Source organism: Acomys minous (genome assembly GCF_964271855.1).
Source record: "Acomys minous genome assembly, chromosome: 16".
Lineage (NCBI taxonomy): Eukaryota > Metazoa > Chordata > Mammalia > Rodentia > Muridae > Acomys > Acomys minous.
In genome coordinates this window covers 51,907,442-51,933,723 of record NC_140498.1, presented here as the reverse complement: position 1 = coordinate 51,933,723, position 26,282 = coordinate 51,907,442, and the positions used below count along the sequence as shown (strand labels likewise).

Below are 26,282 nucleotides of genomic sequence, written 5' to 3'. Positions count from 1 at the left end.
ATTTGTCTGAGCTGCTTTGGGACCTGACACTGAGTAGGCGAGGTAACGCTAGCAAGCTGAGGCTCAGCAGCAGTGAGCAGGTGCTCGGTGCCAGAAGGTGGGTGTGTAACGTTGATAAGAAGGATGCCCTGGGTGGGTGAAGAGTATTGGCCACATCTTAGAGACTGGGGCAGTGCTGGCTGGTAAGGTTACACAGAGCAAGTCTGAGGTGGCTCCTCCCTTGGTTGACTAGGAGTGATGTGGCTGAGAATCCAGGAGAGCCTGGGGAGTGCTCGGCTAAAGGAGAACCAGAAAATGTAAGTGAGCAACCTCAGGACAGCTGTTTGTCAGAATCCTAGCACATCTGGAAGTGTTCAGGTGCCTCTAGCTAATGTCTGTGGGACTCAGAAGGCCTCTTGGGGTTATCAGAGAGCTGTGGATGGGAGAGAAGTGTCCTCATGACTCCTCATGACAGTCCATGGGTGCAGGTGCTCCCTCGGAGAATAAGGCAGGGAGGGCTCTGCAATGCCATGAGTGGTCTAGATACCAAGTGAGCCATGACTCAAGTTTCTTCAGGCCCTGACAAAGATGGCGAAGAAAGACAAAACCCAATGTTGGCATGTGGGCATGTGGGCACGTGGGCATCCAAGCAGGGGCTCACCTCTGCGCTGGAAGGGCTGGCCAATTAAGGAACAGAGGATCCTTGCATTGAGCTTGGCTTTAGCTTCAGGTTGTGCCTCCCAGACAGACATCATGGGCTCACGCCATTTCTCCTGAACACCATCTACTAGAGTGAGTCATGACCTTGGGTGAGTCATGTCTCTCTTGCCTCAGTTTCTAAATCTACCTACATTTGGTTGGTTTGTGTGAGCAAATTATGCCACGTGCAGGGCATATTGTGTGACACTTCAGAGCCCCACCCCCACCCCACGCAAGGCTCTTAGCTGCCTTGCCTTGGGCCCAGTGATAGGAGAGGTTCTTATACTCAGTGCTCAGGGAAAGGGTAAGTCTCCCTCTCCTACCACTCCCTGGTTTACAAAGGGAGTCCAGGACAGCCAAGGCTACACAGTGAACCCCTGTCTCAAGAAAGCAAAAACAACAAAAACACAAATCCAAAAAACCCAAACAAACCCCAAAACAAACAAAAAAGGGTCTGGGGATAAAAAAAAAAAAAAGCTGGGTGTGGCTGAGAAGGATAACAGTGCACATGTGAGAAATATTCATTGGCTTAAGTACCCAGCACTGCTCAACACGCTGGAAGACGCTGTGCTAAGGGAGAGGGGTAAACCTAGCTGTGGCGCACACCTTCAGTCCCAGCACTTGGGAGGCAGAGGCAGGCGGATCTCTGAGTTTGAGGCCAGCCTGGACAGAGAAACCTTGTCTTAAAACATCAAAGAGAGAGTTGGGGGAGGGGCGGGGGAGGATGATAATGTTCCTACCACATGCGGGTAACACTCCTCAATATTAGGTAGATGCCATTTCTACAACCCTCGTCCCCTTCCCCTCCCCTCCCCTCCCACCTTTCTCTTTTTCTTCTCTCCTTCCCCCCTCTTTCCCTCTTCACAAACTACCAGCCACTGCTCCTGCAGCAGCGAACGCATCCTCCTTCCTGTGCATGCAGGCTGAAGGGGTCTTCAGTCCTCTAAAGCAGCCTTGTGTTCCCTGTGTTATTTTTAATGCACATTAGATGAGGGGCTGTTTCTTACCCACGTTTTGGTTTGCTTATTTCCAGGCAAAGGGACCATTGTTTCTTATCTGTAAACTGAGACTTCTGGAACCTTCTTCCTCAGAAGCACCCTAGCAGCAGCAGTCTTCCCGTGAAGCATTCAGCCATGATCTGGCACAGGCGAAGAGGAATGAAGGGGGGCAATCAGTACTGCCCCCCATTTTACAAAATGTTGTTTGAAGGGGGAACAGTGTGTCCTGTCTCTTCCTCTACCAAATAGCATAGTCAGCACCAGCAGCGCTGAAAAAAAAAAAGTCACCAAAGGAAGGACTGATGGCGTGACTTGTCTGGAGGGCGATGGATGCTCCTCAGTTTCACTTCTGGCAGAAGGGATTGAGCAGACAGCAGCTGAGAGGCTTGTCCAGCCTGGATACCTCTGTTTTGTTTTGTTTTCCATTTTATAAGGATTTAGCTGCACTGACTGTCTTTTTAGAGTTACCACGCACTCCACGTCCAGCAGCCTGGGCAGGATGCATGCTTAGGGATCTGACCTGTACTAGCCTACTGTTTTTGCATGAGCTAGGAGACTCTGCAGTGCACACACAAACACAGCTCTTGCTTGATGGAACTAAATTCACTCGGGCATAAGCATCTCAAGTTACGGAGCTGCCGTGTGCTCCCAAAGCCAGGGAGGGCGGCTGAACCTTGGCTTTGCAAAGCCTGTGTTTGGAGGCCCCGTTCTGATCCCCTTAGGTTCCATGGTGCTGATAAGAGTCCCCATCTCCTAATCCTTTGCTGTGCTTGGGTTCTAAATGCTCATCCTGTGCCTGGTAGGACCCAGTTGTAGAACATATTTTCTCTTGGAAGACTCTCTGCTCCTTCTCCAAGGAATCCTGAGCTCTGCAGACCCAGATCACCAGGTAGCCCCAGAGGAAGGTGCTCTCTCCCCATCAGCACTTGAGGGTACCAAAGCCCAGGGAGTCTGAGCCACCTGACTGGCTTCATGCCGCTTTGCCCGGTCGAAGTCCCTCCCAGCGCAGACAGCGGGCTCTTACCCCACACCAGTCAGTGCCTGTGCATGTCCCCACTTGTAATGAAAGACGGGGAAACAACTGCGGCTTTGGAAAGAGGCTAGCCTGAATTCAACCCCGCTGAACAAGGTGCGCATCAGTATGTAGCATTTGTGAGGCTAGTCTGGGATACATAGTGAGACACTGTTTGTCACAAAACAAAACAAAATAAGGGGTAGTAGATGACAATACCCACTTCTCTAGGTTATAGTGGGAATCTGAGATCCTTTTTTGCATATAGAATTAATATTTGTGCAAAGATGCATTTTATATGTTTTGCATAATTTTTAAAAAGTTACCTCTAAATGCCGTAGTACATCTCCTTAGAACAAGCAAGAGGCGGGCTGTACATTAACAGACTATTCACCTTTTCCTGGAATGCCATTGCTGGCTCACTCAATATATCAGCTTTATATTTCCCCTGGTTCAAAATGAGAGCCTAGCTTTCCACATACACATGTGCGTACACACCCACACCGACACTAGCATGTGTACATGATTGCATAAACACACTTGTGTGTTCAATACCTGAATAAATTATGCATCCGGATTGTGGCCGTCACAGCACCCCCTGCAGGGCCCCACATAGTTAGTATTCTAACGTTCACTCATGAGCTGGTGAGCCAAGCCCAGCACAGCTCCAAGGAGCCAGGGAGTTTAAAAGCATTTCTCAATACAACAAAAACACACCTACCGCTTACAGGTCAGAGAGCAGAGCATTTGAAAAATGTCACAAATCGGGCTGGAGAGATGGCTCAGCAGTTGGGAGCACTGACTGTTTTTCCAGAGGACCTGGGTTCAATTCCCAACACCCACATGGCAGCTCACTACTGTCTGTAACTCCAAAATCTGACACCCACATGCCATAAATAAAGAAAATTAAAATGCCATAAATAACCAGTTTCCAGTATTTCCCACTTAAAATAGCAAAGTTGAAACATAAAGACAAATTTCATAAGACTCCCAGGCCCAGGCAGAGTTCAAGGCCAGCCTGATTTACATATTGAGTTCCAGGGCAGCCAGGGCTATTACAAAGAAACCGTATCTAAAGAAGAAGAAGAAGAAGAAGAAGAAGAAGAAGAAGAAGAAGAAGAAGAAGAAGAAGAAAGGAAGGAAGAAAGAAAGCAGTAATTTTAAAGCCAGGCGTGGTGGCACATGTCTTTAAACCCAGCACTCAGGAGGCAGAGGCAGAGGCAGGTGGATCGCTGTGAGTTCGAGGCCAGCCTGGTCTACAAAGAGAGTCCAGGACAGCCAAGGCTACACAGAGAAACCCTGTCTTGCAAAACCAAAAAAAAAAAAAAAAGAGCATGTGGCATCCATGAGGGTTTCTTGGAGCCTCTAAGGATGACCTCAGTGCATGATGCTCAGTCTCTCCTGTGTTCTCCATGCTGCCTCTGGGCTCCACACACACTGCCTCGGTGCTCCACACACACTGCCTTGGTGCTCCACACACACTGCCTTGATGCTCCCCACCCGCTGCCTCTGGGCTCCACACCTGGTGCTTCTGGGCTCCACACACACTGCCTCGGTGCTCCACACACACTGCCTCGGTGCTCCACACCCGCTGCCTTGGTGCTCCCCACCCGCTGCCTCTGGGCTCCACACACGCTGCCTCGGTGCTCCACACACGCTGCCTCTGGGCTCCACACACACTGCCTCGGTGCTCCACACACACTGCCTCGGTGCTCCACACCCACTGCCTCTGGGCTCCACACCCACTGCCTCTGGGCTCCACACACACTGCCTCTGGGCTCCACACACACTGCCTCGGTGCTCCACACCCGCTGCCTCGGTGCTCCACACCCGCTGCCTCTGGGCTCCACACCCGCTGCCTCTGGGCTCCACACCTCTCCCCTTGCTTCCCTACTCACTCACATGAACCTGAGTTCAGACTCTCGACGGACCAGAACTTCACGGAGACGCTGGATTTTCGCCATCTCCAGCTCAATCTCCTCCGGCATCATGCTGGTCTCAGCCATAGAGATGATGTCCAGCTGGCCTGCGTGAACAGGAGACTGGTGTCAGGGTGTGGAGGCCATGGGGCGTTCAAAAGTTCCCACTAGAAATAGGGGATGTGTTTCCTCATCCCAGCTAGTAGGGGTGCAGAGGCAGGAGGGCTGTGAGTTCGAGCTTTGTCTGGGAAACCTTGAGATCCTTTCTCTCCAAAAGTTAGAATTCCTACAGAGAAAACTGTGCTATTGCTCTGGGAAACAACCATGTCTCAGCAGCCATGACCTACCGCAGGAGCAGAGACACGAACTGGTCTGAGAGCATGTGTGCGAGAAGGAACATGGTGTAAATGTGACTTGTGTTGAGGTTTGGTCCCCAGCGCGATGGAGCCGAGAGAGGGTGGGGGCTGCGATACACGGTCCTCTCACAGCCCTGGGTTACCTAGGAAGCAGCCTGTGGTAAAGCTTGTTCCACTCCCCCAGCTGGCTCACCTGTCCAGCACCCACCTGCTACCCTGATACTATCTGCATCACGACTCGGCATGAGGCATCACCCAGACTTGAACTTTCTGACCTTCACTAAAATCAACCTTTTTTTCTTAGCCAAGGCATCTGTGGAGCCTGGTAGGATGGCTGCAGAGGCTCAGTGGGGTCATGTGAACTTTCTCAAGGCATCGTCACTCCCTGGTCCCAGCCCTTTAGTTTTGCCTGTTTGACCATGGCCACTTTACATACCCAAGCCTCAAAGACTAAGGATGAGTCTAAGCAAAAGAAAAGTCTATGTTGTAATTATTTTAAGGTACTACTAAGTAATGTAAATAGTAGTGATACAAAGTAACATAGGTCTGCTGTGGGAAATTAAAGAGAACTCTGATAGGAAAAAAACAGGAAAAAAAATTCAAGGCTAGTGAGACAGGTAAAGGTTCTTCCCCCGCCCCCCCCAACCCAGACAGGGTTTCTCTGTGTAGCCTTGGCTGTCCTGGACTCTCATTGTAGACCAGGCTGGCCTCGAACTCACAGCGATCCACTTGCCTCTGCCTCCAAGTGCTGGGATTAAAGGCGTGCATCACCACGCCTGGCTACCAGGTAAAGGTTCTTGCTGCCAAGACTGATGATCTGAATTCAAGTATCAGAACACAGATGGGAGGAAAGCCTTTAATCCCAGCACTGGGGAGGCAGAGGCAGGTGGATCGCTATTATCTTGAGGCCAGCCTGGTCTACAAAAAAAGGATCGGAGGAACCACCCCGGCACATTCTCCTCTGACCTCCACACATACACTGTGACACATGTGTATCCTCCCCCCACAATAAATAAATAAGTAAATATAATAAAATATTGTCCACAGCCACACCATCCAGAGAGAGCCATTAATCACACTTAATAGACATCCTTCTGGGCCTTTATTTTTATTTTTCAGTCATTTTTTTTTAACTTTCTTTCTTTTTTAATTTATATGAATGTTCTATCTGCATGTATACCTGCGTGCCAGAAGAGGGCATTAGAGGGTTTAGGTGGTTGTGAGCCACCATGTGGTTGCTGGGAATTGAACTCAGGACCTCTGGAAGAGCAGACAGGGCTCTTAACCGCTAAGCCATCTCTTCAGCCTTTTTTTTTTTTTAAACTTTCAATGCTAAGAATCAAATATGGGCGCTTGTAGGCCCTTAGCCCCACTAGGCTACTAAGCTATACCCTGCCCCTCTTCCAGTCCACTATGGCCAGACTTACACACATCCCCATACATAAGAGCTATATATAAGAAACTATATCAGGGATGGGAGAGATGGCTTAGCACTTAAAAGCGCTGGCTGCTCTTCCAGAAGACCCAGGTTCGATTCCCAGCACCCACAATTCTCTTTAACTCCAGTCCCAGCGAACATGATGGCCTCTTCTAGTCTCCACATGCACTGGGACACATGCAGGCGGAACGCCAGCACACATAAATTAAATAAGTGTACTAGCTATCACATTCAGAAAAACAAAGACAGACACACAGGCACAAGGTTTAAGTTTGTTTGATTCTGAGACCAGAATTCATGTAGCCCAGGTTGACCTTGAAACGACCTTGAACTCCCATCCTGCCTCTGCCTTCCTAGTGCTGGGTGACAGGCCTGTGCCACCGTACCCACCACTGCTCATGGTAGTCCATGTAGTCCATGGGGGTTGTCCACCATGTTAGGGCAAACGAGGTTAAGAATCCCAAATCCAAAACCAAAAATCTGAAATCCAAAGTCCAGACTTTCTGGGCACCAATATGACATCAAAGGGGCAATTCACCCGGCCTCTGTATAAAATTACCCACATGTGGCCAAGGTGTAAAGTCCCCTGCAGGCGGAGTCACAGGTTGTGAGCCACCTGATGTGGATGCTGGGAACCGAACTCTGCTCCTTCCCACCTCAAACATTTTAAAAAGAATAAAGAGGTACTAAAATGTTAGTAGTTTAAAATGTTTATTATGCTGGGTGGTGGTTGCAGTGCACACCTTTAATCCCAGCACTTGGGAGAGGGAGGCAGGTAGATCTCTGAGTTCAAGGCCAAAGCAAGTCCAGGACAGCCAAGGCTGTTATACAGAGAAACCCTGTCTTGAAAAAAAAAAAAGTTATTATATAGATGTATAAACCATTAAGCACATATCCTTCCCCTGCCGGCTCTGTAGAGCTGGTTTGGTGAGTCTCAATTGCTCACCCTTTGCTCTTCTCAGTCTGCATGTATTACGTGCACTTCCCTGGCCTCAGCTGCTCCTCTGCAGTGGCGAAAGCCCAGCCACTTCTACTTGTGGCTGGATTACGAATTGTTTCCCAATGTAAAGCCATGAAGGCAGAACATTTTATATATAATAAATAAATAAATCTTGTTTTTTTTAGTTATTAAGAATGGGGGGGGGAGCCCCTACCCAGATCTAGCCAATAGACAGAACATTCTCCACAGTAGAGTGGAGAGTGGGGTCTGACTTTCACACGTACTCTGGTGCCTCAACTTTGACCATGTCCCCTGGAGGGGGAGACCTGGTGGCACTCAGAGGAAGGACAGCAGGTTACCAAGAAGAGACTTGATACCCTATGAGCATATATAGGGGGAGGTAATCCCCCTCAGGAACAGTCATAGGGGAGGGGAATAAGGGGAAAATGGGAGGGAGGGAAGAATGGGAGGATACAAGGGATGGGATAACCATTGAGATGTAACAAGAATAAATTAATAAAGGAAAAAAAAAAGAATGGGGGGGGGAGATGGCTCTGCTGGTACAGTGCCTGCCATGCAGGCATGAGGCCTTGAGTTTGGACCCCAAGCACCCATGTGGGTGTGTCAAGTGCTGGGACCCAGCTGTGCCCTGCTCTAACTTACTCTATGTTGTATAAAACAGTGGTCTTACCCCAGGCGTGGTGCTGTACGCCTGTAATCCCAGCACTCAGGAGGCAGAGGCAGGTGGATCTCTGTCTACAAAGTGAGTTCAGGACAGCCAAAGCTACCCAGAGGAAACTCTGTGTCGAAAACAACCAAAAATCAAAACAAAAACAAACAAACAAACAATAAATAAATAAATAAAATAGGGGGTCTTTCAGCTCATGCCTTGCCCTAGGATACTCCATTTTACAAGCAGCTTTTGCCCCTGAATGGACCCAGAAATGACACCCTCTGCCAGGAACCACCCGCCCAGCACAGCCAATAAACAACTTTCCCTGTGATTTTATGGTGCAGAATTGACTCTATTGAGCACCTAGGTATATTAAAATCCTATCAGGAAACTGGGCTCAAGAACTTATCAGACACATCGGACCAAGAGAAGTGGGTAATTCCATTACCTGGATCACATAAAGTGACAAGCACCTCACACTACATCACCCCGTCTTCACTCATTACTCACTACGTCACACACTACATCACCCTGTCATCAGATAGTTGGTGTGTGGGTTAAGGGCACACCAGCAGCTGTGCCCGCAGCTTTGGCTCAGCTCCCTCCCCTGCCATTGATGCAGCCTGGTCAGCTGCCTGCCAATCCACTCATTTGCCCACCCGGGCCTGGACTTGACCTATTGTTTCATGTTCCATATCCAGTTTGGCTTTTTACGTCACAGCTGAACTCCACAGCTTTGCTCTCTAACCTGACTCCAGTAGCTCTGGCAGCAGGCCACTCCAGTTGCTTGTCTTATTGATACAGACTCTTTCTCAGCCCATTTCTGAACCCTTTTGAGCTCTCCATGGGCATATAAATAGATATATTTACTGTGCTCTGTGGAATCAGAGAATTAATATTCATAACTAAGACTGGAATTAAAAAAAAAAGGTTGCATTCATCTCAGCGAGGCTACCGAGGCAGGTGTATTATATGACAAATTGCTGTCACAGAAGCCTATAAACTGTGTGAATTTATTGTTATTGGACAAATCTGACATTGTAGAAAGACACAAACATGTTCACCTATGTTTCTGGCATGGTGTGCTCATGACAGCAGGCATCCATAACACCAGCACTGGGGATGAGAGGCATGTGAAAACACGCAGATCCCTGGAGCTTGCTGGCCAGCCAGCTTAACTGAATCAATTAGGCCCAGGTTCAGTGAGAGACCCCGTCTCAAAAAAAATAAAGTGGGGAGCGTTAGAGGAAGACACCTAATGTCAATTTCTGGCTTCCATGTACACACACACACACACACACACACACACACACACACACACACACACTACAACATTCAGATCAGCTGACCATAACTGTATGCAGCTTTGCTGATGCTGGGCACCCAGCTTTTGAAGGGTGACTTGGGATGAATGGTGCTTTCTGAAATCTGATGACATGATCTGGAGTGCTAGGTATATGCCTCACTCTCTGTAGGAACTTGGGCAGTCTGTCAATCACTCTGGCTCAGCAGAGCTCTGTGACCAGATAGTCAGGGGGTCCCTACCCTGGCAGTCATGAGGAATGAACTGCCCTGTATTCTGTATTCCATATCTGGTCACAAGGAACCTTTGAAGGACCACTGCACTTGCTTAACCTGTCACCATTTGTCCTCATCCCATACTAGCGGGGTCAGGATGCCATTCTCTCAGGCCTGGAAGCACCAGGTATCCCAGAAAGCAGCGGAGATGGGTGACTGTGGGGAGGAAAAGGAAGTCCATGAGGAACCTGCGAAGGGCCCGCATTGGCACACTTGTTCTAAGTCACCAGCCACATGGTGTCATATGTCCTGTCCCTGCCAAATCATTTTCTTCCTGTGCAAAACAGGGCCGCAGTTCCACCATGTGCTGCGGGCTCTGTCTTAACGCACCTAAGTCCTGGGCTTAGAAAAGACAAGTGATGGACTGAGCATGCGGCTCAATTAGTAGAGTCCTTGCTTAGCATGCATGAAGCCCTGAGTTCTAGCCCCGGCACGGCACACACCGGGTGTGGTGATGCATGACTCTAGTCCCAGTAGGGTCAGAAGTTCAAAAAACATCTGTAGCAGGCTGGAGATGGCTTAGTGGTTAAGAGCACTGACTGCTCTCCCAGACATCCTGAGTTCAATTCCCAGCAACCACATGGTGGCTCACAACCATTTATAATGTGATCTGATGCCCTCTTCTGGCCTGCAGGTGTACTTGCAAGCAGAGTATTCGCATAAATGAATTAAATAAAGTTTTAAAAAAATCTGTAGCTACACAGTGAGGGGAAAGTAATTTACCCAGCAGCACCTTATTACAGCATCAAAGTATTGTAAAGATGGAATTCAAATGGACCCAGATCATGGGGCCCTCTCACCTTACTCACCCCCAAACCATGAGTCCCATCTAATCAATACTAGATAACTTCCAAGTGTGGGGCACACACATGCTCATAAGCATGTCCTCTGAACCATAGCACAGCACCATTCAGTTAACCAAACTGCTTTTGGAGGCCAAATACTGAGAACTGCAGCACACCAGGGCAGCCCTTACACTTTAAACCAAGAACATCGTAGTGGCCTGTGGGGAGCTGCCGTTAACTGCTTTTAACTTAAAACATTGGGCAATTCCACCTTGTCTGTAGATTACATTTTCTATACCTCTGCCTGGCACGTAGCAGGCTGAGGTCAGCCCAGGCCACTCCACCGGACCTGGGAACTGCTGCCTGACACGTAGCGGGCTCCTCTGGATCCTGGGAGGACACTTGCTTATCTTGCTTCCATAGCTATGTTCCCTCAGAGCTTACTCCCTAATCTTGGAGTTCTTCCTGCCAAGGACGGATGGCTGGATCTCTGCTGTTAGGTTCCCACAGCAACCCTGCCCTTGCCCTAGATATTGCCTATATAAACCCTGTAAGAATGTTCAATAAACGGGCTTGATCAGAATTCAGACTTGCCCTCATTCCTTCGTGTCTCCTGTCCCTTATTTTTACTCCGGCACCCCCTCCCAGGTTCTGTTTGAAGACCCCACCGGCCAGGCCAGCGACCCCTACTAGAGGCTCAGGTTCTGGCAGGATTGCTCAGTGGGTAAACGTGCTTCATGCCAAGTTTAATCCCCAGGACCCACAAGATGAAAAAGGAGAACTCACTCCTGCCAGTTTTCTGATGAGGAGATGCATGTGCTACGGCATGTTTGCACCACCACCCACATGCTCACAATAATTAAATACATATAATTTTTTATTTTATTTTATTTTTTAATCGTTATTTATCTATTTATTATATACACAGTGTTCTGCCTCCATATACACCTGTACATCAGAAGAGGACACTAGATCTCATTATAGATGGTTGTGAGCCACCATGTGGTTGCTGGGAATTGAACTCAAGACCCCTGGAAGAAAAGACAGTGCTCTTAACCACTGAGCCATCTCTCCAACCCCACGTATAATTTTTTAAAACCAGGTTTACTCTATACTTACCCTCTTGTCAATGTGACAAAACACCTGACCAACACAACTTGAAGAGAGAAGTGTTTGGGGCTCAAGGTTTTAGAAGGGATAGTGTCTGTCATGGAAAAAGTGTGGAGGTAGGAGAACGAGGAAGCTGGCCATGCTATTTTGTAGTCTGAGAATAGAGAGGGGTGAATTGGACACTCGGCTATATGTGTGGGAGTCAAACCCATAGAGTGGTGATGCCTGTGTTCAAGGTGGCTCTTCCCTCCTAAGTTACACCTCTTTAGACTCTCACTCAGACACACCCACAAGCGTCTCTTAGATCATTCCAAATCCACTGACTTTGACACTGAAGATGGACTGTCACACTGCACAGCAGCAGCAACCAAAACTGATGGAGTATTTCATACCACACACAGGACCCTTGCCACCTTATTTGATTTCCAAATAGCCCTGGGATGTCAGGACTGTTATCCAATTTCACAGATGAGAAGTTAAGGCTCTGAAAAAGAAGGGATAAGGCTGAGATTAAAACTGAGATCTAGCCGGGCCTGGTGGCACAGGCCTTTAATCCCAGCACTCAGGAGGCTGAGGCAGGTGGATTGCTGTGAGTTCGAGGCCAGCCTGGTCTACAAAGTAAGTCCAAGACAGCCAAGGCTACACAGAGAAACCCTGTCTCAAAAACTAAAACAAACAAACAAAAAACCCCTGAGATCTATGGTCTGGGGCTGTAGCTCAGTGGTAGAGTACTTATTTGGCATGCATAGGACCACTGATTTGATCCCCAATGGCACAAAATAAGTAGATGATAGATAGATGATAGATAGATAGATAGATAGATAGATAGATAGATAGATATGTTCTACTCCAAAACTCTTGTGATCAATTCTATTCATTTAAGGGCCATATTCCTTCTTGAAAATCACTGCCATCATTATATAATAAAGATATCAGAGTACAGGTTGAGCACCCAAAATCCCTACTGATCTGAAAAGATTCTTCCAGAAGGTTAGAAGACCTTTTGGAACATTTTGGATCCTGGCCTTCTAAATTAGAGTTGCTTCAAGCCATAAGGTCTATGCCAATGGTACAAATCTGAAAAGGCCCCCAAATGTGACACATTTCAGATAAGAGATGCTCATCTGTGTATTGACTGCAAAACAGCAGTTCTCAGGATAACGGGCATGGTGATTGTGAAGGTTAAGATTGCTGGGGTCAAGCCTCTGGGCAGGCACCTGAAGGACCATCTAGAGGTTAACAGAGTCAAGGAGACCCATGGTGAATGTGGCAGGCACTATGGGCTGGAGTCCCAGACTGAATTCAAAGGAGAGTGATCTGAGCACCAGCATCCATCTCTTTGCTTCCTGGTGGCAGAAGTAACGTGATCGCATTCCTGCCATGATGTCTTCCCCACCTTGCTGACTGTCCCCTCAATGTGCGAGCCCACATACACTCTGCCTTTCTTAAGTTTCAAGACTTGTTGAAGGTTGTTTAAAAGGCACCCCTGAGGTTTAGGATAAACCAGGGTTAAAGGTCATGTCCAGTTACATAACGAAAGACTTCAAACCCTGGCAAGTCAGATGAGTCTTACATGGTGGTTTCTATTCAGTCTCAACTTGTGTGATGGAAACTAGCCTCCTAAGACACTCCCTCCTGGTATGTCTCCATCAGCGCCAACAACTGGACACTTGAGGAGAATACATCATGAGAGGAGACCAAGGAAGCTTCTAGGCTGGCTAGGAAAGATGGCTACATTTCGTGGCTGAGTTTACTTGCTGTGAGATAAGCACAAAGCATTAAGACGCAGAAGTCCCCAGGGCTCCAACTGCCATTGCTGTCACAGCGCTTCCAAGAGCTGAGTCACTTCTGGGGGAAGAAGCAGCTAAATCCATCTTTTTATCCCCAAATGCCACCCCAGGGGCACACATGCCTCATGAGCAGCAGCAGGGGCAGCCAAGAGATGAGTGCTAGGAATGTCTGGGATGTGCCAACGGGCTCAGCAGTTTATCTTGAGAATCTTGTTAGCCAAGAACAGAAGCAATGAGTAACAGTGGGTGAGAGCTAACAATCTAGAAACTTCCATTAGACTGATGAATCAACTGATTGATTGGGTTTTTGAGACAGGCTCTCACTGCATAGCCCAGGTTAGCCTCAAACTTTTAGTCTCCCAGCCTTAGCCTTCCTGGGGCTGGGATGACAGACCAGCATCACTCCCAGTTTGAAACATCCATGAATGCAGGCTAGGAGAATAAAGTAGCTACTGACAAAAGAAATCTCTGTTAGTGTACGCTGCAGGCACAGCTGGCCAGGCACCCGTGCACCTTGCTGCCACTTCACTTTCCATACTTCACTTTTTATACAGGATGAAGGTTCTTTGCTTTCCTCAACACTCTGGTGTTTGTCAGAACCATCTCTTTTAGCTGAATCTAAAAGAACCAGAGAGGTCATAAGTGATACGGCAAGGTCAACTAATGACTGGCAGGGCTGGGACTCCATGCAGACTTCATTAGAAAGCAGAAGAGTTAAGGTCTGGAGAAATGGCTCAGGGGTTAAGAGCACTGGCTGCTCTTCCAGAGGTCCTGAGTTCAATTCCCAGCAACCACGTGGTGGCTCACAACCATCTATACTGTGATCTGACGCCCTCTTCTGGCCTGCAGGTGTACATGCAGGCAGAGCACTATACATAATTTAAAAAAAAAAAAAAAAAAGAGGAGGAAGAAGAAGAAAGCAGAGGAGCTGCCAAAACTCCAGACCCTGATTAGAACCAGGATCAACATGTCACCTGAACACAGGCCCAAGGTAATAGGATCAGTTCGTCCTATTGGTGAAACCTCCACATACTTACTTAGTTTTTTTTTTTTTTACATTGACCATGTTGGTTGTGGTCTTGGTGTGGTTTTTTTGTTGTTGTTGTTGTTTTTGTTTGTTTTTTGTTTTGTTTTGTTTGAAGTGTTTGCTGTTATTAATGGGCTGTTATTAATGGTTTTGGTGCTAGGGTGTGGGGATCTGAGGGCATCACATGTGCTAGACAAATGTTTTACCACATTGAAATAAAATGTTTTTTTTAAAAATACTTTATTTAAACCAGGCATTGTGGTCTATAGCTTTAATCTCAGCACTCAGGGAGGCTGAGGCAAGTGGAGTGCTGTGAGGCTGTGAGGTCTACAAATTGAGTCCAGGACAGCTAAGGCTACACAGAGAAAATCTGTTTCAAAAATAAACAAAAACAAAAACAAAAAACCAAAAAAAAAAAACCAAAAAGGCTTAAAACCCATTTTATTTTAAAAAATTTAACATGTACATGTGTGAGTATGCATACTTCTGTGTAGACTAGAGGAGGGCATTGAATCCCTGGTCCTGGAGTTACAGGGAATTGTGAGGTGCTGGGAACACTAGTCCTCTGCAAGAGACTCTTAGCCACCTCTCCAGCCCCAGCCCGTCATCTTCCTCAAGAATAAATGTAGCAACCCAATTAAACTCTAGTCCCTGAATTCACATCTCCACAGAATATCTTCCTGAGCTTGATCCAAGAGAGATCCTTTTTCTTTTTTTTTAAAAAAGATTTATTTATTTAGTTAGTTGGTTTACAGTGTTCTGGCCTGCACAGCGGAAGAGGACACCAAATCTCACAGATGATTGTGAGCCGCCTTATGGTTGCTGGGAATTGAACTTATGACCTTTGGAAGAGGAGCCAGTGCTCTTAACCTCCGAGCCATCTCTCCAGCCCCCCCCCCTTTTTTTTTTTTTTTTTGAGACAAGGTTTCTCTGTGTAGCCTTGGCTGTCCTGGACTCACTTTGTTGACCAGGCTGGCCTTGAACTCACAGTGATCCACCTGCCTCTGCCTCCCAAGTGTTGGGATTAAAGGTGTGCGCCACCACCGCCCGGCCCAAGAGAGAGAGTCTTAAATTCCAGAGAACTTAAGCCGAACTAAGCCCTGGTAGCAGCCCAACCTTGCTGTTGTCAGCCATCCATGTGAGAAAGAAGCTTGCTTTAGCCCCCAGGCAGCCTGTCACAGGGTGTGCTGAGTTCCTCTTCCCTCTGATGTTAGTTGAACGAGAAGCAATCAGCCAGTGGCTTTTAATGAATCATCCTTTCCCAAGGAGGTAAAGCAGCTGATTTTAATTTCTAGGCTCCTGGCTGCTCTATCCCTCAAGCCCTGACTCTAGAAGAAGGATGAAGCTGAGGCCCAAGCAGAAGCGAGCACGCTGCACCGTACGCTTCCAAAATGCACCTTTCGGCTCACTCACCTGTGAGGGAAACATCACAGCTGCGGAGCCACGATACCTCTAGATCCTTCCAGAAGTTGTTATTCTCTATCTTAGCCCCCACATTTTTTCAGCTTCTCTGAGTTTCTAGTTTCTCAGCCCCATCTGAGGTGCCCAAGGACATCAAAGTAATCCGAGGAGCTATGGTTTGCATCCTCTGCAGCACCGCGTGTTAAAGGCTTGGCTCCCAGAAGGGCTCTATCAGGAGATGTTGGACACCTAAGAGGTGCAGCTGAGGTTTAGAGACTGTGGATGGGGCAGAGAAACCCCAAGCCTTCCTCTTCCTCTCCTCTCCTCTCCTTCCTAGGTGAAGGCCACAAGCCCAAAGCACACACTGAACCTCCAAAACTGAGCTAAGACAAAATTTTAATCTGTGTTTGTGAATGTGTGTGTGTGTGTGTGCATGTGCATGTGTGAACATATATACATAGGAGCCAAAGAACAACCTTGGGTAATTTTCCTCAGGAGCCACCACCTTGCTTTTTTTTTTTTTAAATAATCTTTTGTAGATTTATTTTATGTGTATGGTTGTTTTGCCTGCATGTATGTCTGCACAACACATGTGTGCCTTGTGCCCAGAGAGGCCAGAAGAGGGAATCAGAGCCCCTGGAACTGGAGCTAGACATGGTTGTGAGCTGCTATGTGGATTCTGGAAACTGAGCCTAGATTATCTAGAAAAGCAACCCTTATTTTAAAAAAAGATTTATTTATTCATTATTCTGCCTGCATGTGTGCCTGCACGACAGAAGAGAGCACCAGATCTCATTATAGATAGTTGTGAGCCACCATGTGGTTGCTGGGAATTGAACTCCGGACCTTTGGAAGAACAGTCAGCGCTCTTAACCTCTGAGCCATCTCTCAAGCCTATAAGAGCAACTCTTACCCAGCCCCCACCTCATTTTTGGTTTGTTGGGTTTTTTGAGTCAAGATCTCTCATTGTCCTGGAACTCACCAAATAGGCAAGGCTGCCTGGCCAGAGAGCCCCGGTGATTGTCCGGTCTCCACCTCCCAATGCTGGGATTGTAATCTTGACAATATAATCTTACATAGATTTTTATGTTTGTGCTGAGGATCCAAACTCAGGTCCTCATGTTTGCCTAACGAACACTTTAGTAACTGAGCCATCTCCTCAGCACCTATTTTTTTTCTCTTTCTAAGTTGTTTTGCCTCGTACATTAGTTACAGGAACAGAAAACGGGTTGAATGACACACACACTGGTGCTCAAGGGCAATGACCTGGACCCGATCCTGACTCTGATTCTTTCAAACAGCTGACCTAGAGCAGATAACACACCCTGCTTGCTAAGCCTCAGTGTCTATGGAGTTCTGTGTGGTACCACATCTGTCTGCCTATTTCTTTGGTTGCGTGACACCTTGCAGCCATTTGTCATACGACGTCCAGCTTGTTCTGAACGTCCTCTCCAGGACAAAGATGTATCACGTGTGGAATATTTCTGAGACTTTGTGGCAGACAGATGCTGCAGCTCCCAAATGGGATTTCTAAAAAGGTTTCCTGTGCATAATGTATGTGTTGGTGCTGAGCTGGCGCTCTGGGACTCTAAAGGATGTGACACTTGAGTCCTGCTGGATTACTGGACCATGCGTAATGTCACTTTGAATTACCCAGTGTCTTTTCTCTCATACTTACAGATGGCCTTCAGTGAGTCACTGGGCCACTATAACACAGTTCTCCCAGGCCTAAGCGAGAGGGCTCAGATTGGTTTCTGAGGCCATTTGGGACCTTACAAGTGAGTGTCCAAGAGAGCTGTTCTGGGACTGAGGATGTGGTTTGCTTGGTAGAGTGCTCACCTGCCATGCACAAAGTCCCAGGTTTGATTCTCAGCATAAACCAGACATGGTGGTCTAGTCCATGCCTATAACCTAGGGCTTGGGGAGGTGAAGACAGGAAAATCAAATGTTCAAAGTCATCCTTGGCTCCATAGCATGTTTAAGGCCAGCCTGGACTACCTGAGAGTCTGTCTCGAAAAAAACAGAGAGAGAGAGAGAGAGAGAGAGAGAGAGAGAGAATGCAATAATTCTGGATGTTGAGTTAAAACTGTGGAAACAGCCGTATAATAAGAAGATAATTTGGCCAATTAGGACTGCTTAAACAACTAATGCTTTGCAGCATCATGGTTCATTCTATTATTCCTGGCTTGTTTTTTTTTTTTTTTTTTCAATTTCCTTCATGAATCCAGATAGTTATAAATCCATCCTGAGCTGTGAATCATGAATCTTCACCATGACTCCCCGACTTCCAATTCACAAACTTACTCAATAATTAGCCAAAGGCCCTGGTCAGGAAGGGGTGGCCGGGAAACTGAACAGCGCCTCAGAAAGCTAGGCTCACAGGCTATAATGTGATCTGGGCAGAAAGAGATTAGGACCATCAAAAGTCAGACTTCAGGTTTTAAAAACTGTTCAGCCTGGAAGACATGTTTCTGGTTGAATTCCTCACAGCCTGGATGTCCACCGAGGAGATAACCCATGTGGATGACAGGATTTTCATCCCGAAGGTCCCAGACCATAAGAATAGTCTGGGAAGAGGGTCGGTGCTCTGAAGGAGAGGTTAGTCATTGCTTTGGACACTTTAAGCATGGGTGACTCCATAGCTTCTGCGTCCTGTGGTTCTGTGCAGAGAGTGAGGTGTTTTGCCAAGGGTGCTGCTCCCACACAGTGCCACTGGACAGATACACCAATGGAGGCTGAGCCCCAGGGATCCAGAGCACTTTGCGACACAAGCCCTAACATCACAGCTGACTTTTAAACTGGGTCCGAAGCCCTAGTCCAGGACTGAGTGAAGACTGTGTTAAGTGTCTTGCGTGGTAGTTCTTGAGGTGGGAACCTGTCATGGTGGTGGTGGTGGGGCCTGGGGGAGGGGGGATAGGGGGTGGGGTGGGGAGTGGCACTGTCTCAGCTTAACTGGAGAGAAAAGATACTGGATCTAGATGATGACGTCATTTCCAGTAAAAATAGAGTCGGAAAGGCAAGGAGATGGCTTAGTCAGTATGCTTGCCACACAAACATAAGGACATGACTGAGCCCCCAGAAACCCCTTAAGAAATGCTGGGTATGGTAGCACATGGTTGTTGGTGTTCTCAGGTGGAGGCAGCCAGCCATGCTAACAAGGTCGTGAGCTCTGGACCCCTTCTCAAAACACAAAACGAAGAACACCTGACCATGACCTCTGACCTCCATGTGTACTTCTGTGCATGCACATGTGAACATGCACACACATATAAAAGCAAAGCACCATCATCACCCTCCTAAAAACAAAATGGGCTAGAATGACAGGTAGCTGGGTTATGCTGAAGATGCTCAGTTACACTTGGGGAAGAGTAGAAAAGCCTAGACTCTGATGTGGTGGCGGGTAGAATATGCTGCCCACATACCCCAAGTCTAGAAATCTCCAGCATGAATCATTGAGAGGCCACGTCAGAAATAGCTATTTTGAGTCCAGCTGGAGAGTTTGGCTCCCATGAGTGTATAAAGCAGGCATGGTGGTACATGCCTGTAATCTCAGGACTCTGAGAGTGGAGGTAGGAGAATTAGAAGTCTGAGTTATCTTTGGCTACATAGCAAGCTTGAGGCCAGCCTGGACTATATGTGACCTTGTCTCAAAAAAAAAAAAAAAAAAAAAAAAAGAGAAGTGGGGAAGAAGAAGACAGTATCTTCGAAAGCTGGGTCTGGAAACCATGACGTGCTGGCTAATCAACCCACCACCTGCCTCTCTTTGTTCAGCCTCTGAGTCACAAATGGTTTTTTACATTCCCAAATGGTTGAGGGAGGAAAACAGATCATGATGTGAAATGCCACAAAATTGTGACTTTAGTGCCCATAAAGAAAGTGTCATTGGAATTGGGCCATGCATATTTGTCATGTATTGTCGCAATGGCTGTTCTGTGCTACAACAGAGCAGAGTGTCTGGGTGGGGACCATATGGCCCTTGGAGGCAAACATATTTACTACCAACCCTTGAGGAAAAGGTCCCTCTCCTAAGTGAGCCAGTCACTGTATTCTGTGTTTGAAGACATTCAGCAAAGATGGGATAGGTGACAGTTCAGTCAATAAAATGACCCAAGTTCCATGCCCAGAACTGAACTGACAAAGCCAGGTGTGATCACATGTGCTTATTACCTAGTTCTGTGGAGTCAGAGATGATCCCTGTGTTCCAGGCCAATGAAACCCCCTGCCTCAAAATATCAGAATGGGGAGCAATGGAGGAAAACATGAGAGGTTGACTTCCGGCTTCCAAATGTACACACACACACACACACACACACACACACACACACACAAATACACATGCATGTGCACACACATACATATCTCTAACTTGTTTCTTATAAACTAAGGTATTAAAGAATTTTAAAATCCATTCATACTGTGCTGGCAAACTTACTGAAACACTTGATATTTCTTGCCAGGTCAAACGGACAGGATTGCTAGTATTTTATATAAGCCTGCTTATTGAGGCTTTTAAAGTTATGAAGCAAAAGTGCCAGCTGGAATTTACATAATAACCCCCATGGCAACAGTGATTGTATATTCAATCCCATAATGGTCACTTAGTCACGTTTTTATGGCGTCACAAACTACATCACCTGTATTCTATATAATGTTAAAAATAGTCCAAGCCATAATTGAAATAAACTTGACAGTAGTAACAGCAATCACTACTTTTAATTAAATTTTTTGTTATATGTGTATGTATATGTCTGTGAGGATAGCTCTTGTAGCATAGGTTTTTCCTCCCACTCTTGTGTGGGTTGGGGGGATTAAACTTGGGTCAATAGGTTCATGAAGCGAGCTTTTACCCTCTGAGCCATCCCACCAACCCTGTAATTGCTGTGGTTTTTTTTTAGCCTTTGCCATGTACCAGAAAGCACCATCAGCACTTTGTTTCTCAGTACATAAAAAAAAAAAAAAAACAAAAAAAACCCTCCAATCCTCCTCTCAGACAGTTCTCTAGACCCATTTTGCCGATGACAAAACTAAGGCAGGTTCAGATGACATACTTTTTGTAAAGTCTGGAACCAATATTCACATTGCACTATGACCTAGAAACTAGACTGTGCTATGGGGCAGATAGTCTCAACTTTGCAGGTTTCTGTAGCCTAAACTGTAGTTGGTAGCATGATCCAACACATCCCTTTGCGTTTTTCTGTTCATGTTTGTTTGGGCATTAGAGCCCCAGATTGAACCTGGGCTCTGTATCCGTGATATGATGACTTGTCAAGACCCAGCCTCAACTAGCAGTCAAACCTCCGGTAACATCCCAAAGTGCCTGAAACTACCAATTAAGCCTTTCACACCTAAATCCTTGCGGGGCACACACTGCCCAGTGAAAAGCAAAACAAGCCAGCCATTTTCATATTACCTGAATCACCCACATGGGCCTCTCACATGATGGCTTTGCTGGGTTCATTTCCTTAGCTGGACAAGAACTTGGCAAGCTCCCATGGTGACAGCCTTGCAGATGGATGGACTAGGTTAGATTCTAGAATGGTGCTCAGGACAAGCTGGGGGCAACAAATCAGCTCTGGGTTTCACTTCATTTTCTTTTTAAAAAGAAAACAAACATCGTCCCTGCTTCCCTCCACTGACTCAGCTTGCTGCCTTCCACTCAGGAGGGAGCTTGGGGAGATGGTGTCACACAGCCAGTTCCCGAAATGGCCACAGTGGCTACAGACGTTGGAGTGTTTACTCGGCCCCATCTTTCAAAATGGAGGTAGTTCTTAAGGTCCTTCTCTGACGGAACTAGCAAGGGGGATGGGGGCGTGGATGAGATTTGAATGGGTGGGGAAATATGAGGGCTTGAGTGGCCAGGCCATACCTCTGCACCCAGAATCTGACCAATCAGAATCCTCCATCATCAGGGGCTTCCCTCCCTCTATCACAGTAACCAGTGCAGGCTGAGACCATTAGCCAAGTCTAAGATAAGAGGCAAACTCCAAACCTTCATCTCTCTCTCTCTCTCTCCGGATTGTGGAGGGTCGTCCTCTACTATAAAACCATCCAAGCGGCTATCACTACTTTCAAAAGCTCCTTAAAATTGGTTCTGTGGATGTTTCCTTATAGGAAGGAGAAAGAGGATCCTTGGCCTCTGATTTAGGATTCTGCCGTCACCTCTCGGCCAGGTGTTTATAATTCTGCCATTAACGCATGCAACCTTGTTAGCATCTTGGGCAGTGCTGGATCGTACAGTGTCTCAAAGTTTTGCTGAAGTGTGTATGCTATAAACATCTAAAAATACAAAAGTCTAGGGCTGGAGAGATGGCTCAGAGGTTAAGAGCACTGACTGTTTTCTGCTGTTCTTCCAAAGGTCCTGAGTTCAATTCCCAGCAACCACATGGTGGCTCACAACCATCTATAATGTGATCTAATGCTCTCTTCTGGCCTGCAGGCATGCATGCAGGCAGAGCACTGTATACATAATAAATAAATAAATGAAATCTTAAAAAAAATACTAAAGTCTAAATAAGTCATGAGGATCTAAAAAGTGATTTAAGGTATATGATACAAGTTACTTTATGTTATTGTTGTACTAAGATTTCAAAAGTTCAATAGAGTTCTGATAAGTTATCAATACTCCTGGTGCTGCTATTAGTATCAGTCATAAGCCCAAGATTTAAATTTTCCTCTGGTTGTCTTTAGAGTATAAACTTAAAAATGCTTCTCATCATGTTAAAAACATCGTGCTAACAACACCCCTGCCCAATCTATATATCCAGCCTTCTGGATATTTTAACCTTGAGCCATAGCTCTTGCTATGACTCAAAAGCATGAGTCTAACCCAGCTGTTTTACAAATGTCTGTTGGCTACTTTTTCTACACTCTGGATTTCAGTACAGATTACACACAATGATAATGTAAGCTTTTGGAAATCAAGAAAGTCGTAAGACTTGGACCCACCACGCACAGGTCAAATGGATCCAGATAAGCACTCCTGTCAACAGGCTAAGCTTCCCAGACCATTGCCTATTCTTGAGGGGAAAGCTCCAAACACAAGTTTCCTTTAAGTTCTTTAACTTTGATTTCTGTCATATATCTGCCTTGGCAGAGTTCCACTTGCCTGGTAAACACTATCCAGAAATCAACTATGGACTACAAACTGCTCCAAAGGTCGTCGACACCACACTAGCCCCAGGTAGCACTATAAAATTAGACAGCCCTGGACTTGGTAAAAAGCTGATGTAGACCAGCCCAGTCAATGTGATTGCTCCAGCTGTGTCAGCCAAGCAGATGCTTGTGATGAGTGCCTATGGCCTGAATCTCCTCCTGGCCTCTCACTAACATTCCAGCCTTCCTGGGCCCTAACAATATCGTCCTCATTTCAGCAGGAAGGAGTTAAGACATACATCGCTCCTCATCCTCAACGGAAGTCAGGAATAGTGGATCAGAAGGATCAACTCCTCTGGCAGAGGAGACAAAATGGCTATTTATAGTAATTATTGGTTTACCGAGATTATAATGGCCTTAACATTTTTGTTCCTTCTATGCTAGCTAAACAAGTATAAGCCCAAGTATAAGCCCAAGATCTAAATTTTCCTCTGGTTGTTTTCAAAGTATAGACTTAGAGATGCTTCTCATCATGTTAAAAACATCATGCTAACAACACCTGGGCAAAATATGTGAGGTTTCAGGAGTAAAATGTAATAAGGTAGTCAAAGCAAGGTAGTCATAACAACAAGGCAAGGCTGCAAAATGGTCTTTACAACCTTTATAAACAGGACGTGCATCTTTCGATGCATTACAAACTTTGTCATCCACCCCACCCCCTAGATAAAGAATATTAAGACCCTGTCAAAGATTTGATAGGGACACATAAGACAAGGGGGAATGATGAATCAGCCTGCCTCCATTTTGGGTTTAAAAGCCATCTTACAGTAAAAACAAACTAGGCCCATTCCTGTTTATAACTAAATCTCTGTTTCTCAAGGATTGGGCTATACCAAACCTTAACTACAAATGGTTCTGAACTGCCTTGTTCGAGGAAACAACAACCATATTTTTGTCTCAAGAGGTTGTAAAGACCATTTTGCAGCCTTGCCTTGTTATGACTACCTTGCTTTGACTACCTTATTACATTTTACTCCTGAAACCTCACATATTTTGCCCAGCAAATCCCCCATTTGGACACCCCCTTCCCCTGAGCTATAAAAACTTTGCCTTTCTCATATCCAGTGCTGATCTCTAGAACTTTAGGAGGAGACACTCCATGTATCCAAATTTTAAAAGCTTGTTTTAATTAATTACTTTGATTAAATTTGGCCGTGATGATTTGGGTTTGTGGCTTTCCTCCTCCCACTTTGGGGTTAAAACAAACCAGAACCTCCTTTGTTCTCATGAGGACTAACAAGGTAACGTATGCAATCTTGACACACCAATACTCCACCAAAGCAGGATCTATAATCATTGCAATAAATGGAATTGCAAGGATTATTTTTACCTGCACTCATTTTTTAACTTGGAACATGAGCAATACATGCTATTTTCAGACCCTCTCTAACTCCCTACAAACATGGGAACCCCTGGAAGTCACCACCTCTGTCTGCTCCCTGTAGATGACCCTTCTCCTCCAGCTGTTAAACTGGAGGTAGCAGTGAGTCACTTCAGCTTCCAGATGCCCTGGAATCAGGAGTCAACTCATCTCCCTGTTGCTGAGTGTGGAAAGCAACCAGCTGCTTCCTTTTCTTCTGCCTTTAAATACACACACACACACACACACACACACACACACACACACACACTCATACATACACACACATACAAACACACTATTTTGTTTCGTTTTGGATTTTTTTGAGACAGGGTCTCTCTATCAGCTTTGGCTGTCCTAGAACTTGCTAGGTAGATCAGGCTGGCCTTGAACTCCTGAGTGCTGGGATTACATAAGGCATGCACCATTACTCCTGGCATATATCCTTTTAAAAGTTACGCTTCTTCTGCTCTTAGCTTTCTCGTTCCAGCTGCTTCCCCTCAGGCTCAGTCTTTGCATAGGGCGCCTTCTTCAGAAGCCACCAGAATATCAATAGAGGGCACAGGTGCCATAGCACTGAGGATGGCAGTCACCATGACTGATTTCAGGTTGCCAGGCTTATCAGAGACATCTTCCAGGCCCCTTGGTGTACTCAAGTTTTTTTTTTTTTAAATATTTACTTATTCATTACTTATGCAGTATTCAGAAGGCACCAGATCTCATTACAAATGGTTATGAACCACCATGTGGTTGCTGGGAAGCAAACTCAGGACTTTTGGAAGAACAGCCAGTGTTCTTAACCTCTGAGCCATTTCTCCAGCCCTCGGTGTACTCAAGTTTTGATTGCAACATATGACACAGAAGAAATCAGGAATTTGCACTTGTGCCATAGTGTCAGTGCTCAAAAAGTTTGTGATTTGGGCTGGAGAGATGGCTCAGAGGTTAAGGACACTGACTATTCCTCCAAAGGTCCTGCGTTCAATTCCCAGCAACCACATGGTGGCTCACAACCATCTGTAATGTGATCTGATGCCTTCTGGCCTTCAGGTGTAACATGCAGACAGAGCACTGTATATATAATAATAAATAAATCTTTATTTTAAAAAGTTTGTGATTTGAAGCATTTCTGTTCGGGGTATTTGGCTTAACAATGCTCAGCTCCAATCACCAATACTGACATTTATCAATATTTGTAGTATCAGAAATTAAAACTGAGAAACGTTATAAATCTTTACTAATTCATTTTACTTGATATATACTCTTAACATGTTAACATCCCCAGAACTGCACAGACTGCATGGCAGCAGATAGCTATAATCTCAGCACTTTGGAAAACCAAAGTTCAGTTTCTCTCTTGTCTGTCTGACGTCTCAGGCTTGCCTCCATGTTCACTGTGTGGTAGCACATTGTCTGATAAGAGATGAATTCTTGCTTCACAGAAAGACATGACTATCAAGGACAGGAGTATTTTAACAGCCTTTCAGAGTGTTGTGTACAGTCTTTTTTCCTGTTACAGCAAAACTCAGGATATATTGATCTCTCCAGGTTTAGTTTTGATTCAAATTCCCAGCACACAGCAGTGACCTTTCACCTTCTATTACATGAAAACATATCGGTCTGTTTTATTCTCTGAAAGTTCTTCTGTCCAAACATATTTTATAATATTGGTATTGGTTTAGAAAAATATTTTATTCACTGACTTATGATGACCTTCTTTTTTTGTTTGTTTGTTTGGTTTTGGTTTTCTGAGACAGAGTTTCTCTGTACAACCTTGTCTGCTTATCTGTCCTGGAACTCTCTCTCTGTAGACCAGGCTGGCCTCTAACTCACAGAGATCTGCCTGCATCTGCCTCTGAGTGCTGGGATTAAAAATGTGCACCACCATCTTCTGGCAATATTGATGTACACTGTAGTTTAGATCTGGAAGGTCCCGGAGAGGGTCTATGTATTAAAGGCACATTCCCAAAGGTTGTAGAACCTTTCAGAGGAAGAGCCTTGGGCCTAGGGAAGATGGTTCAGTCATTAGAGTGCTTTGAACTAGATCCCAAGCACCCACAAAAACTCT

The 26,282-nt window shown here is 46.0% G+C and overlaps 1 protein-coding gene across 1 annotated transcript in view; it reads right to left on the bottom strand.

The window, feature by feature from the left end:
- The window catches only part of BMERB1 (bMERB domain containing 1), a 123,340-nt gene that overhangs the window by 57,615 nt on the left and 39,443 nt on the right, over positions 1 to 26,282 (bottom strand). Inside the window, exon 2 of the mRNA XM_084763546.1 lies at positions 4,591 to 4,714. Coding sequence (XP_084619672.1) covers positions 4,591 to 4,714 — 124 coding nt within the window. The remainder of the gene's footprint in view (positions 1 to 4,590; positions 4,715 to 26,282) is intronic.